General features: G+C 50.6%; 1 protein-coding gene across 2 annotated transcripts; it reads left to right on the top strand.

Moving 5' to 3' along the window:
• Positions 1-3,081: 3,081 nt before the first annotated feature.
• Positions 3,082-12,185, top strand: TMEM128 (transmembrane protein 128). Of its 2 annotated transcripts, XM_081107187.1 has the most exons (5): positions 3,082-3,623; positions 5,449-5,590; positions 6,532-6,690; positions 9,104-9,212; positions 11,612-12,185. In XM_081107187.1, exons 1-4 carry the CDS (start codon positions 3,527-3,529, stop codon positions 9,201-9,203), a joined length of 498 nt encoding a protein of 165 aa, XP_080963313.1. In that variant the 5' UTR covers positions 3,082-3,526; the 3' UTR covers positions 9,204-9,212; positions 11,612-12,185. The 2 variants fall into 2 exon arrangements, with proteins under 2 accessions (XP_080963313.1, XP_080963314.1); XM_081107188.1 differs by lacking the exons at positions 9,104-9,212; positions 11,612-12,185 and adding an exon at positions 7,161-8,548 and having other exon boundaries at positions 3,516-3,623.
• Positions 12,186-15,761: the final 3,576 nt, after the last annotated feature.

The following is a 15,761-nucleotide window of genomic DNA, read 5'->3' as shown; positions in this document are numbered from 1 at the left end:
AGAGAAAAAAACCTTTTTTTTTTTTTTTTTTTGCTGAGATAGCTGTGGAGTCTTAACAATGGATACTAACAACAGTTAAGACAGAGCGTCCTGCGGGCCAGGCACTGTTCTAAGTACTTTGCATGTCTTAATACTGTTAACCTTCCAACCCTAGGAGGTAGGTACTGTGCTTAGCCCCATTTTGCAAGTGAGGAAACTAAGGCAAAAAGGAGAGCAGGTGGCTTTCCCAAGGTTGAAAGGGCCAGCGGTACAGACCCGCAATGACAGCCGGCCAGGCAGTGGCTCCAGGGCGCAAGTCCTTACCTAGGGGACCTCGGCCTTAACTAGGTGGCTGGACTCAGGAGTTGAGACGACGCTACCAAGACCTCTTGGCTTGGCTTGCATCTCAAAGCTGCCTTCCTGGGTGGGCTCCATGTGTCTCCATGGTGACAGCCCCAAGCCCACACTAACCTCATAGCTCACCATAGCAACAGAGAAGGTCATCCCAAACCCCCACCTACGTCCTGGGGCTGACAGATCTGGCTCAGGTCCTGTGCCCTCTCCCAGCCTCCTGAGAGCTCTGCAGGACTCCCGCAGGAAGGAGGGAAGTGGTTTCTCAGAAGAAGGTTGCTGAGCAGACAGAAGTATGGCCACAGTGAAAGCCAGTCAATTGTGATCAAGGGCCAAAGTGAAAACCAGTAATGGGGGGCTCCTACTACATGCAAGGCCCTGGGGAGATGTTAAGACATGGTTGTTGCCCCATCAACTAGCGAGAGAATAGGCAAAATGGAACTTGCAACAAAGAGTCGCTGGAGCCTGAGGAGAAGGAATAACTAAGAGCAGGAGCCCGACAGCAAGGCCTGGCAAGCCCAGTGGCTACCACCGCTCGAAGGCATACGACAAGCCAGGCACTACGCTAAGCAACCGCTATACACGTTGCTAAGGGGAGGCCAGCAAAGGTCAGAGTCAAATTCATCTCCCCCCGCAAGTAATGCACATGGAAAATGAGAATGGCTTGGCTGGTAGCACGCTGCTATCATACACCTGTCACGAAGGTGCACAGCGCACACATTTAAGAACTCATTCCAGGGGCCCCAACAATGAAGATGTGCTCAGTAGATACTGGATTTCTTCCAGCCGGCTTTGAAGGAGCACCAATATGGTGTGCAAGTAGTGCCATTCAAAATATCGGGGGACAAAGCTGGAAGGATTTCAGGTCCAAACACAAAGGCCCTGAAACCACCAAAAGGGAAACCAGATCTGACCTGAACACACTACATATGGAGCCCCGGGGGCTGGTGCCATGCTCGGGGAATATTCAGTTACCAGGGAGGCCCAGCACTGACCTTTCTGCGGGGCGACAAGCCACAGAAGACTATTTGACAAGGGGAATTCGCTTCCTGTTAACAAGGCCCTAGCCCTGTACAAAGGGGGGCAAAGACCCCGCTGGCTTTGAAGAGATGAACCCTGGTTCTTTAGGAATCTGAGACGGAAAAACAAAACAAGAATGAGGAGTTATTGTGTAGAAAGGCCATATGATCCACCCAGCTGTTCAATCCTTTGCTCCAATGGGTTTGCTAGAAAGGCTGAAGAAATGATAGAATTAAACCAGTAGGAACTTGACATTCTTATTCCATTTCTTTTGCAAATACCCACGGCATATAGAAGGTATGGAAGAGTGCCAACTGACTTAAATTTTACTTCCTGGGTGACTCTCCAGGCTACCCACCCCTGTATCTGACACACCTCAAGCCACTCTTTTTTTGTTTTGTTTTAACCTTATTTAAGTTTATTTTAGCACCCTCTATTTAATGATCTTAAATAACAAAATTTTAAATACAATTAGTGTAGAAATGAAATATAATTATAATTTTGAATTAAAGATAACAAGCCCAGATATCTGTAGCCTTAGTTGTGGGATTTTTTAGTTTATTTTGTGTTGTTTTTCTTGTATCTTTTTTTTCAAAAATTATCTTTATTGTTGAAAGTATTACAGATGTCCCTCTCTCCTCCTCCCCCCCCCCCCCCCCCCGCCAGTGACCCCAGGCCAACAGCACTCTTGTCTATGTCCATGGGTTATGCAAATATGCATATAAATTCTTTGTTTAATTTCCCTGCTCCCCACACCTCCCAGCGGAACACACTACCCTTTATTCTGTCCTCCCATAGCCCTACACAGTGCTTCTATGATGGCCCTGTAGTGAGGTTGTCTCCTCTTGACTGTAACCTACCTCTGCCCTAGGTAAGTTAGCATTTTAGCAGCTGCAGCTGCTCAGAAACTGTCTGCTGCCTTCATGAAACGCTTCCATGCATTGACAAACACTGCAGGCACTGCAGGACAGCTGTGGTCATCTCTGGCCCGGGAGCTCCTCAAGCACATCATGTCTTACTCATCTTCCCTCTCTCCCCCACCCCCCTCGCCTGGCATGGTGCCTACCAGTTCCTAGCAAATGCTAGCAGGTGCTCAGTGAGTGTCCGAATGGTTAAGCGCATTCTACACATGGCAGGGTCGGAAGGGGGTAGCAGAGGATTCTTAATATAGAAAAACGTGTGAAGTCACGACAGTCTTTTCCGGCTTATGAGCATGACTGATGGGAGATGGCTGTTTCCGGGAAAGGATGAATTTAGTTCCCGCCTTCCCAGCTGGTGACGTTTCTCAGAAGTTGGACAAAGGGGGTTGATAAGAACAACATACAGGTGCTTCTCTCCCGCACGCACGGGGCACCTCTCCCGCACGCACGGGGGCACCTCTCCCGCACGCACGGGGGCACCTTTCCCCGCACGCACGGGGCACCTTTCCCCGCACGCACGGGGCACCTCTCCCCGCACGCACGGGGCACCTCTCCCGCACGCACGGGGCACCTCTCCCCGCACGCACGGGGCACCTCTCCCCGCACGCACGGGGGCACCTCTCCCCGCACGCACGGGGGCACCTCTCCCGCACGCACGGGGGCACCTTTCCCCGCACGCACGGGGCACCTCTCCCCGCACGCACGGGGCACCTCTCCCGCACGCACGGGGCACCTCTCCCCGCACGCACGGGGCACCTCTCCCCGCACGCACGGGGGCACCTCTCCCCGCACGCACGGGGGCACCTCTCCCGCACGCACGGGGGCACCTCTCCCCGCACGCACGGGGCACCTCTCCCGCACGCACGGGGCACCTCTCCCCGCACGCACGGGGCACCTCTCCCCGCACGCACGGGGCACCTGGGAGCCAGGGTCGGCCCCGCAGGCAGAGGCACAGAGGAGGGAGCGGCGCCGCGGGCCGCGCATCCCGCCCGGCTGACTCGGCACCACCAGCTCCATCCCTCGGGGAAAATGGGTACTTCCGGTCTTGAGAGGACCCGCATTCTGAAATTAAATCATTTGGCGGGTTTGAGCGCGAAGATCGCGAAACCAGTCCCGCCCTAGTTCCTCCCCTATTAAACCTCAAAGACAAAACTGGACGCACCGACTCCCAGAAGCCGGCCCCTCCGCCCGGAAGTCGATTCCGGAAGTTCCCACGGGGCGACGTCACTTCCGCCGCGCTTCCTGGAGGCGCCAAGATGGACGCGGCTCGGGCCCGGGAGCAGCTCCGGCGGCGGTACCTGTACTCGCCCGACGCCGAGGCCTCGCTGGACGGCAGAGGCTGCGCCGGGCCGGGTAGGCGCTCCCGCGGGCGCTCCGAGGCCCCGGGCCAGGCGCCCGGACACCGCCGGCCCTGCGGCCTCCCGCAGCCCACCCCGTCGGGAGGGCCCGGCTTCTGGTCTCAGGGTTCACCTGTCGTTTGCACGTCGGGTGGTTAGTGCCCCAAGGACCCTTAACACCCCGCAGCCCTGCGCGTCTGCACCCCAGGCTGCGCTCCAGGAGTCCCCGAAGGCTGGTCTGACCCGGGCTTGGTGGCCCCCATTCAAAACGCCCCCCGGCTCTGTTTTTAGGGATCAGCCAGGCGTACCCCGCAGGCCCGCGAGGGGTGGGTGCGGGGGTTGGTCTCATCTCGGCGTCGCTGGCCACAGCACCCGGTGGTCCGCGCGGGGAGCCGGTCAGACCCCAGGCCGACTGCGGGCCGCGCGGGTGGTGCTCGCGGGGAGGCGCAGGGCAGCGGGTGGGGTACGAGCTCCCCCTCCGGCACCGGCGAGCGGGAGGCGGTGCGGGCGCGTTTCCTGGCGACGCGGGAGGAGGGAAGCCGCAGGAGGTGACACTGAGCTGCTTCTGGGCAGGGACCCGGGAGACATGGCTCCCACGTTCGGGCTTTAGGCCCGCGTTACGCAAGCCGCTTGCCTGTGTTAGGTTTTAAAGAGAAACACAGAAGACCTCGTGCCCAGGCGTGCGTGCTGGCGTCTCAGTTTTGAGGGTCTTTGTATTGGGAACAAGCTGCGCAGGAATCCTAAGGGGTGAGGACCTCGGGTGTGCACCCCGGTGGTTCTCCCGTGAACTGAGACGGGGCGCGTCCATCCTGGGGGGGGACTTGTTGGAAATAACTCGTCGGATCCAACCCCAGCCGCCTGTGCTGTCAGATGGAGTCCCGGGTGGAAGACATGTGGACTCGTCCCCACCTGACTAGACAGTACTGCGCCCGTTCCACTTTCTTTAAAAAATAAATATATTTTATTGATTTTTACAGAGAGGAAGGGAGAGGGATAGAGTTAGAAACATCGATCAGCATACCTCCTACTGGGGATGTGCCCGCAACCAAGGTACATGCCCTTGACTGGAATTCAACCTGGGACCCTTGAGTCCGCAGGCCGACGCTCTATCCACTGAGCCAAACCGGTTACGGTCAGTTCCACTTTTTTTTTTTTTTAAATATATTTTATTGATTTTTCACAGAGAGGAAGAGAGAGGGATAGAGAGTCAGAAACATCAATGAGAGAGAAACATCGATCAGCTGCCTCCTGCACACCTCCCACCGGGGATGTGCCCGCAACCAAGGTACATGCCCTTGGCCGGAACCGAACCCGGGACCCCTCAGTCCGCAGGCCGACGCTCTACCCACTGAGCCAAACCGGTTACGGCCAGTTCCACTTTTGAGCCGCCCTAAAAGGTTGTGTTCGCTTAAAATCATTAAATAGTGATAAGTAGTATTTTTGGAAAATGGCACCTGTTTTGTGCTGGAACATGTGCCTGTGGCATTTTCCTTAATAGGACTAATGACTTTCTTAGATGAAATACGAGGCATAATATTAAAATTCCTACACTGCTAGAAGAGGTCATTCTTTCTGAAAGATGGAATATGTAGATTTGATTTCAGAATCCATTTAAAGGAGAGATGTTGACTCTTGCACATGTTTTATAGTGGGCTCCTAGTAATTATTTCTGCAATATAAGCCTATTTTGGTGGTTTTTACAGAAGAAATTCGTGCTATGGTGGGAGAGATTTCTGGTTCGCAAAAAGCTCTAGGAAATTTTTTGTTTGTCTTAAGAGAGGTTGATTTTTCCCCGTGCACTTTATGGTAATTTAATAAGTTGAAATCTCCCTTATTTGCAGGAGCCTCTGCAGCTGTTGAGAAAAAGCAAAAACCTCTTCCAAGACTGAATGTCCATTCTGGATTCTGGATATTGGCATCCATTGTTGTGACCTATTATGTGGATTTCTTTAAAACTATTAGAGAAAACTTTCACACTAGTAGGTAAGAAAACTCCCTGAATATCACATGATCTCACCCATTTGTGGATTATAATGAACAACATAAACTGATGAACAAAAACAGATCCAGAGACAGGGAAGCATCGATCAGACCGTCAAACCTCAGAGGGAAGGCAGGGGAGGGTGGGGGTGAGGGAGAGAGATCAACCAAAGGACTTATATGCATGCATATAGGCCTAACCAATGGACACAGACACCAGGGGGGGAGGGCAATGGGGAAATAAGGACACATATGTAATACCTTAATCAATAAAGAAAAAGAAAGAGTAATAAAACAAAAAGAAAACTTTCCTGGTTCATAAGTTAAACACCCTTGTCTTATTTTTTGTGTTTTATTTTGTTAGTTGAAATTTTTGTTGTTAATCCTCACCCGAGGACATTTTTTCCATTGATTTTTTTTTTTAGAGGGAATGGAGGGAGTGGGAGAGAGAGAGAGAAACATTGATGTGAGAGAGATACATTGATCGGTTGCCTCCCACACACACCCCCAACCAGGACCAGGGATCGAACCCACAACCCAGTGTGAATTAACCATCTTGCACATTGATTTTCAGCATTTCAAGAAACCTGACACACAACTTCAGAAACAAAAGGAAAGCTGCTCTCTTTCCTGTGTTCTTGAGGAAAATGCATAGCCATAACCAGGGTTCTGTTCCGGGGGGTGGTTTAGGTGCGCACACGTGCATGCCTGTATTGAGAGGCTCACTTTTTCATCCTCTCGTGGGTCTCGGGCTCGTCCTTTCTCACTCATCTCCCCGTGGATTGGACTTTCTGGAATCTGGAATCCAGTGATTGGGTCTCTCTGTGTTCCTCTTCCAGTTGATGTTCTTGTAGAAACAGGTTCTTAGGCAACCAGTGAAACCCTGTAAGATTTCTGCTGATGTGCTAAGAGCTGTCAATCCTGATGACATTTTTGTCTTACAGTTGGTTTCTCTTTGGCGGCGCCTTGTTGCTTGTCAGCGTGTCCGTCGCATTTTACTGCATTCTCTATCTGGAGTGGTATCGTGGGATTGAAGATTATGATGTCAGGTATCCAGCCCTGATCCCCATCACAACTGCTGCTTTTATCGTGGCAGGGATTTGGTAAGTTAACTTCGAAATACTGATAGAAATGACATGTTGGTCAGGTACTGATGTGCATGGTACGAATGTCCAAGGAAAAAAACGAATAACGGGGAAAATAGTCTCCCTGTCATTTCTAGCCTCCAGTTTTCTTTTCAGTAATATCGTCCTTTACGTGTGTATTTAACTACTTAAAGCACAGATGGTGATGTACTATCTGTATTCTGCAACTTGCTTTTTAAGTCATTTTCTATGAAGTATAATACATACAGAAAGTGGAAAAAATGAAACTGTACAGCTGAATGAGTCATCATGAAATGAGCATTGGCGTGAACCGCTCCAGGTCTGGGGAGAATCGAGCCAAGACCTCGAAATCCCTTCCCACCTCCCCATAGTCACTGCCCCGAGTAGACACTGTCCTGACCTGTATGCTGATTGCTCTCGTGCACCTCGTAAGTACTCTGTTCTTTTTTGTTTTTTTAACTTTATAGAAATGGACTCGTAGCATCTATTCTTTGCAGTTTGCTGTTTACACATATGATTCATCCGCACTGTTGTGAGTAGCAGTTGTTCATTGCTGCCGGGCAGTCCAGCCTGTAGCTGAATCCCAGTTTCTTTTTCTACTATTGATAACATTGGGATTGTTTCCAGTTTGGTGGTGTTATTAATGAGGCTATCAAGAACATTCTAGTGTATGTCTCTTGAGAATATGTGCACATTTCTGTTGGATGTATATGTGAGAGAGACACATTGATCAGTTGTCTCCCACACACACCCCGACTGGGACTGGGGATCGAACCCACAACCCAGTGTGAACCAGCCATCTTCCACATTGATTTTCAGCATTCCAAGAAACCTGACTTAATGTGGAGGCGTTATCTCTGCAGGTGAAATTGTTGGCTCATAGGGTGTGCATGCCTCCAATTTCAGTAAATAATGCCACACTATTTTACAACGAGATTGTTCTTTTTTTTTTTAATTTCTTTTTATTTTTTAAAAATATATTTTTATTGATTTCAGAGAGGATGGGAGAGGGAGAGAGAGATAGAAACATCAGTGATGAGAGAGAATCATTGATCGGCTGCCTCCTGCACACCCCCTACTGGGGATCGAGCCCATAACCCAGGCACGTGCCCTTGGCCAGAATTGAACCTGGGACCTTTCAGTCCGCAGGCTGGTGCTCTATCCACTGAGCCAAGTCAGCTAGGGCCATATGCTTTTGCTCTTATAAAAATACCGCAGTTGGTGTCTTTCTTCATAAGTTAATAGGCACTCTGTGAAAAAAAAGTGATTTTATTAATGTTTGCAAAAGTACACTTGCTCACTGAAGAAATATCTGTTAAATACAGTAAATACAAAAGAAACAAATCCCAGGATCCTGCCTGTCAGGGAGAAAAATTACTCTTTATGTACAGTGAGTCCTCACTTAACATCGTCGTTAGGGTCTGTGGCGTTAAGTGAAACAACAGAAAAGAAACGGGCTTTACCCCAGGCCAGTGGATATCAGCAAGAGTGCCGTTCTGCGTGGCTCAGTGTCACGATGAAATGCTGTTTCGTGGGTGTAGCCCTTTAGTTCGTTTCTTTCTTGATGTTGAATCAATTATGATTTTGGAAAACCACCTGCTTTTGTACATACTCAGTTTAAATCTTTTTTTTTTTTAAATGATTTATTTTCTGTAGTTGGAGGTCAAGGGTATTTAACATGTTACGTTATGATGTGGCTCTTATTAACCCTTCAGTAATGTAGGTAGACAGCTGTGTTATTTTACATTTTCTTACAAGGCTACTGTCACCCCCAGAAATGTTATTTAATTTTTCAGGACAGTATAATTATAGCTCTTTTAAAGTTCTACTTACTAAAATGTTACATTTTAAAGTCAATAACTGTCTGAAGCATTTAATTGACTATAGTTCTTCCCATTTACCTTCTGCTCTTATGAATTCAGTTCACAAAAGTCAGTTGCACTTAAAGTGTTTTACTCTTACCTTAGTGATAGGAATAGTGTTTTTCTCAGTGGAAAATTCAATAGCAAGTTATAAATGGTTGCTTTTTTCATTCTGTTTCTAACAGAAAAATGCTTTTAACCATCTTTTTACCGTAATGGTTTGATAGTGTGGGATGTTGAGAGCAGACTACGGCCATTCTAGTTCATGTCCCATTGCAGACCCCGACTTTAATCACTTAAGTTCCCTTAAGCCAAGCCAGCCTGCACTGAAGACCTGTGACTCTAGTCCAAGTACTTTTTGAAGAGATTATGATAGTTCCAATATTTGTTAGATCACATCTTTGAGAGAGAGAAAAAATACACATACTGTTGTTGGCTGAATGAACTGGTCCAAATTGAGTAATAACAGTTCTGCAGCTGCAGACCCTACAGCGGAATAAGCGTGTGTGGGTGGTAGCTGGTGGTCAGCCTGTGGTCTTTCCTTTCAGCTTCAACATCGCCTTATGGCCCGTGTGGTCGTTTTTCACTCCGCTGCTGCTGCTCACCCAGTTCATGGGCCTTGTGATGTTCATCTCGCTCCTCGGGTGATCCCTGCAGGTGAGCTCGGGAATGGCCTGCTCTCCCTGCCCTCGTTTGGAGGACATCTTTCACGACAGTTTCAGGCGACTCCCTGTGATTTGGTGCATTTGTGTTCACACCGGAGCTGTTTCCCGCTGAGCTCCGATGGAAGGACGGGGAGCCTGCCCTGTGTATAATGCAGTCCTGACTCGAGGGGGCCCCCCATCCTCCAAAGGGCTCAGGGAGACAGTGCTTGCACCTCCCAGTAAAAACACGCTCATGCCTGGGACCAGTCTTCATTGAAGTCAACTTCCATACACGTGACTATGGGTTAGATTGTTCTTAAGGAATGGGAATTTGGGGGAAATGAACAATGTTCTGGCTGCCTCATAAAAATCTGAAGGATGGCACACCAACTTTTCCCTTTGTCTTATGTATGGGATTTCTGCCTCCCCACAGACCCCTGTGGCTCCACATGGTGGGGTCTGCTTGCTGAGTGTCAGTGAGCACGTTTATGAAACACGTGTATGTTCAAAGGACTCACTCAGTGCTTAGGGACGTGAAAAGGACAGGTGGTCGCTCCCTTCTGGTCGCTTGTATCAGAACTGGGAGGAAGTTGACTTCATACATCAGTTTACAGGATGAAAATGAGGCCCAGAGAGGTAAAAGTTATCGAGGTGCTAATGAAAATGGACATGTCTGCGAATAGCAGCATATTCTCCCTCGGGAGTTTTTTTTTTTTTTTTTTTTTAATATATTTTATTGATATTTTACAGAGAGGAAGGGAGAGAGATAGAGAGTCAGAAACATCGATGAGAGAGAAACATCGATCAGCTGCCTCCTGCACATCTCCTGCTGGAGATGTGCCCGCAACCCAGGTACATGCCCTTGACAGGAATCGAACCTGGGACCTTTCAGTCCACAAGCCGACGCTCTATCCACTGAGCCAAACCGGTTTTGGCTCCCTCGGGAGTTTTAGAGGGAAGTCAGTGTAACTAGGAAAGAAAGGTACATAGCCTGATGTTGCCAGCACTTCCATGACCACAGCCACGCTGATGTGCAGAGTCCCACACACATTGTGCCAGCACATCCATGACCACGGCCACGCTGATGTGCAGAGTCAGTCCCCCCACACACTGTGCCAGCACATCCATGACCACGGCCACGCTGATGTGCAGAGTCCCACACACACTGTGCCAGCACATCCATGACCACGGCCACGCTGATGTGCAGAGTCCCCCACACACTGTGCCAGCACATCCATGACCACGGCCACGCTGATGTGCAGAGTCCCACACACACTGTGCCAGCACATCCATGACCACGGCCATGCTGATGTGCAGAGTCCCACACACACTGTGCCAGCACATCCATGACCACGGCCACGCTGATGTGCAGAGTCCCACACACACTGTGCCAGCACATCCATGACCACGGCCACGCTGATGTGCAGAGTCAGTCCCCCCACACACTGTGCCAGCACATCCATGACCACGGCCACGCTGATGTGCAGAGTCCCACACACACTGTGCCAGCACATCCATGACCACGGCCACGCTGATGTGCAGAGTCCCACACACACTGTGCCAGCACATCCATGACCACGGCCACGCTGATGTGCAGAGTCCCCCACACACTGTGCCAGCACATCCATGACCACGGCCATGCTGATGTGCAGAGTCCCACACACACTGTGCCAGCACATCCATGACCACGGCCACGCTGATGTGCAGAGTCCCACACACACTGTGCCAGCACATCCATGACCACGGCCACGCTGATGTGCAGAGTCCCACACACACTGTGCCAGCACATCCATGACCACGGCCACGCTGATGTGCAGAGTCCCACACACACTGTGCCAGCACATCCATGACCACGGCCACGCTGATGTGCAGAGTCCCCCACACACTGTGTCAGCACATCCATGACCACGGCCATGCTGATGTGCAGAGTCCCACACACACTGTGCCAGCACATCCATGACCACGGCCATGCTGATGTGCAGAGTCCCCCACACACTGTGTCAGCACATCCATGACCACGGCCACGCTGATGTGCAGAGTCAGTCCCCCCACACACTGTGCCAGCACATCCATGACCACGGCCACGCTGATGAGCAGAATCTGACCACAGCACACTGATGTGCAGAGTCCCCTCCACATTGCTGTGGGGGGCCACCGGGACTCTTAGAGTGCGCCCTTTATCCTGTTGACAAGTGTCACCTTGTCTGACTCTGTCCCCTGCTTCCCCCTTGAAATGGTGTTAAATCTTTTTCAGTTTTGAGTTTTTGCACATGTTAGGAAGCTTTTAACTCCCTGCTGACATGACTATCAATGGTCATGAAGAGCCTTGTGGACTGAACTGCTTCCTCACACTACAGCCACAGCGTAGTACCCATTGTCTCACGTGGGACCTAAATGCTGGCTTTCTTTCAGGTTCAAGGGCATGCGAACTGAACCATCAAACATCCAGCTGGCTGGCAGCGTTCCAAAGGGGGAAAAGCATCCTGAAGTGAGTGGTGTCCTAGGAAAAATTGTACCTTCACTGATCTGTGGTTGAAATGAGAATAAATTATATTTTATTTGCATATTCTTAAACTCAGATGATTTTTCAGATTCAGAATAGGAGTATTCTCTTCAAAATAGAAATAAGTAAGTTGCAGTGTGAGTCTGTTTGAATCATGGAGAAAGTATTGGTGTGAAAGTTACATGCAGTTTCATTGTAGATGCGCATTGCTCCCAGTGTTGTAGGTGGATTGCTCACTCTTCACTTGTGAGGTGACGGACGTGTCCGTGTGCCTTTAACCGTAAGCAGTGACTGTGGACCCACTGTGTAATGCCTTCGCCAGTGAGAGGACCAACTGAACATATTCTATGCATTCCTCTTTGGATTTTACCGTTATATGTAAATCATGGGGTTTTCAGCATGTTTAACATACGAGCTTTTAATGATTTTTAAGTATGTATAATTATTTTCCCTAACATTTAAATAAAATATTTTTATAACTTTCTGGTGATTTTGTTAATACAAACGTGGGAATAGTTTGTTTTCAGCTCTCAGCCCTGAGAAGTTACCTGTAGAAATGAGGTTTGTTTTTAGAGAGGCCGTGCTGCTCAGAGACCTGAAGACTAGTCACTTTCACACGCAAGCACGTTCCCCTTACACCTGCGCATCGCGAGCATTGTGACGTGGAAAGCGCCTGATGTGGATTCTTCTTCCCGTAAAGGGACTTCCAGAGACGATCTGATTTGTCTCCACTTGGGTGTGGCTCGGGCCACGCCGTCCTGCCGCTGCCTGACCCTGAGTGGTAGTCTTTCTCCAGCTGCGAAGTGGGAACATCTGTCGTGTGTGGTTGTGAGTAGTAGGAATAATGCTGATAGACCACTATTACAGCACCTGGCACACAGTAGGAGCTCACTCAGCAAATAGTGAAGGAGAGGGAAAGAAAGGCAAAGCAATCTGGGGTCGGGTATGGGAGAAGGCATTGTGATCGTTTGCGATGCAGGCGTGTGAGGGTGTGAGAGTCATTTAAAGTAAAGAGCGAGGTCAGGCAGGAGTCGGCGATGCCAGCGTCCAGTGCAGGGTGGAGGCGGCAGCCCTGGCAGGTAGGGTGACCGAGGGCGTTGGTTTGGTCCACTGGAGGGAACCTTGGTGTGGCCAAAGTTCAGTGACAGCTGCCACAAATCCTCTGCCTGCCTGTCTGGATAGAGTCTGCAAAGGAATCATCCATCCCTCCACCTATCTACCTGCCTGTATCCATCTATCCACCTACCTACCTCTCTGTTCTTACAGAGTAGTTTTACTACTTGCATTGAAATCTAAGGCTGGGATTTTTTAATTGATGTCAGAGAGGAAGGGAGAGGGAGAGAGAGAGAGAGAAACATCAATGATGAGAGAATCATTGATCGGCTGCCTTCTGCACACCCCACACTGGGGACTGAGCCTGCAACCTGGGCATGTGCCTTGACCAGGAATTGAACTGTGGCCTCCGGGTTCATAGGTCGACACTCAATCACTGAGCCACCCCGGCCAGGCTCTTTGTACTTTAAATGAGTAAAGGTAATGCTCGCTGGTCAGTTTCAGAACTCTTGGGCTTAGCAGTTTGTTTCTCGTTCATGCAGCTCCTGCTTCGCAGGGAGAATCTCAGCACTCACTGAAACGACATGGGCGACAGGCCTGCCATTTCCAGCACGGGGCTCCCAAGGATGGCTGGTGTTGCTGTCAGCATCCAGCTGGTAGGAGGGGTAGGTGAGAAGATGGAGGGTCCCGCAGAGGTTCCCCTGGGCTGGCCAGGCCTGGGAGTGCCCATACCACATCTGCCTGCACCGACCATTCTCACCTGGCCCCAGCCAGCTACAAGGAGCACTAGGAATTAGAATCCCTGGCCTGGCAGGCACTTCCCAGTGACTGTGTCTCATAAGTTCAGCTCCGCGACTGACACATAGTAGGTGATCAGTAAGTAAAGTGTCTTTGGTACATTATGTTCTCGGGCACTTTCCAAAGTGCACCATGTGTCTCAACTCATTGTCTCCTCGTAGAAACGTGTTAAAATGGTTACTACTAAGAGCTCCATTTTACAGGTGATGCAGTTGAGGTACGGTGAGGGTTAGTAACTTGTCCAGCGTCACACAGCAGGAAGCGATGGAGCCAGGAATCAAACCTCACAGCCTGGTGTTAGAACTCACCCACCGAACCATCACTCCATACTGCCTTTCCCTACAAATCCACGTTGACTTGAGCTGAGGTAGTTTTAACGGAGTGTGGGCACTCAAGAGCCCCTGCCGTCTGCCAGGCACTAAGCTCGCCCTCCCTCCCAGGTTCCCAAGGCATTTGACACAGACTGTGAGCTTCATCTTGTCCCCAGGGCTGGTCCCAGACCTGGCACAGGGGCAGTGCTCAGTGCACATTTCTCAGTGGATTAAAAAAAAAAGCTGGATGCTAGAGAGCAGAAAGAATCAGACATAGTTCGTGCCTTTAGGGAGCTCAGAATTTTAAGAAACAGTTAATTTGATTATGACACGTGGGTGATAGAGTGATGGACAGGTGGACAAGTCCTCGGGGGGCCACAGTGAATAAGTCAGTGTCCTGGTCTCCTGGGGCGGCCATGAGAAAGACTACAACTGGATGGCTTCAACAACTGAAGTTTATGGTCTCACAATTCTCAAGACTAGAAGTCCTAGATGGAGCTGTCGGCAGGGTTGGTTCCTTCCAAGGGCATGAGGAAAATCTGTTGCAGGCTTTGCTCCCAGTCGCTGGTAGTCTGGGGTCTCCTGATCTCCCGATGACATTCTTTCTGTGTCCTCACATCTATACTAGAGGCCTGGTGCATGAATTCGTGCACAGGTGGGGTCCCTTGGCCTGGCTGGCGGGAGGTTGGCTGTGGGAGTGCACTGACCACCAGCAGGCAGCTCCTGCATTGAACGTCTGCCCCCTAGTAATCAGTGTGCATCATAGCGACCGGTCAACCGGTTGTTTGGTCACTTAGGCCTTTATAGATGTGTGTTGTCCAGTGTTCCCCTTTTTAAAAGGCCAATCACATTGGATTAGGGCCCACCCTAATGACCTCAACGTGATCATTTATAAGGACCTTATTTCCAAATAAGGTCACATTCACAGGTACTGGGGGTTAGGACTTCATCATCTTTTAGGGGAACACCAGGTCACACTTATTGAGACCTACGATGTGCTGAAAACCACTGATCTACATCCTGCACAATACAGTAGTGTACAGGACAGGCAACAGCTTCCTCAGTGGGGCAGCCAGGCCCCAGACTGCACATTCCAGGGAAGGGTGTGTCTCAGAGGAAAACAAGGCAAGGCTAGAGCTCAGCGGGAAGGACATGCCACCCGCCCCACACCCGCACTGGCCAGATGAGGAGACCATCCATGTGTGCGTTCAGCGCCTCCTCGGTCTATTTACTGAGCCTCCACCTGGCTTGGCTCGAGGGACGTCAAGATGATGGTCACGTTCCCTGGTCACCGCCTGCCTTTCCACCCTCGTTTCTGTGCATGTGCGCCATCCTCTCCGAGGAATGCCCTCCCCTGCCCTGCCCTGCCCCATGTCGCCTGGCCACTACGCCCGGGTACAGAGACTTGCAGGTGCTGCCTCCTCTGGGAACCCCTCACCCTGCCTGGCAGACTTGGGCTTCCCCAAGCCTCTCCTCCAGGCAGCCTTGCCCACGGGCTGCTTGCTCATCTCATCCAAAGCCATGAGCTCCGTAGGCAGGCCTGCGTCTCTCCAGCTTCCCAGGGAGGCTTCCACAAGGACTTGCCCGTTGAATGTGTCTCTACCAGAATGTCAGCTCATAGTCCCTCCCCAGTGCCTAGAACCGCCTGGCCAATGACGCAGAGCGGAAGAAACGTTGACCACATGCATGTATGAACCAACTGAAAAAAAAGGAAGGCAAGGCCGGGTCCCCAGGGTAGCTCCCTCCTGGCCCAGGGCTCCTGCAGCCAGGAGCTTCTGGCCGCCAGTGCTGGTTCTGTATTTTGCTGGATCCACTGCAAAATGAAGGCAACAACAGAGCATTAATCCAGGGGCGCGCCCTGCCTCGCTGCGCAGGTGGCTGGCCGGGGAGGCCTGTC

The sequence above is a fragment of the Myotis nattereri genome, assembly GCF_964212035.1.
Source record: "Myotis nattereri genome assembly, chromosome: 1".
NCBI lineage: Eukaryota > Metazoa > Chordata > Mammalia > Chiroptera > Vespertilionidae > Myotis > Myotis nattereri.
The sequence above is the reverse complement of the archived record's forward strand: the minus strand, read 5'-3'. Positions and strand labels throughout refer to the sequence as shown.

Coding starts and splice junctions, on each gene's coding strand:
- TMEM128 (XM_081107187.1), top strand. CDS start 3,527: ATGGACGCGGCTCGGGCCCGGGAGCAGCTCCGGCGGCGGTACCTGTAC. Junction 5,591..6,531: donor GAAAACTTTCACACTAGTAG/GTAAGAAAACTC, acceptor TTTGTCTTACAG/TTGGTTTCTCTTTGGCGGCG. Junction 6,691..9,103: donor TTTATCGTGGCAGGGATTTG/GTAAGTTAACTT, acceptor CTTTCCTTTCAG/CTTCAACATCGCCTTATGGC.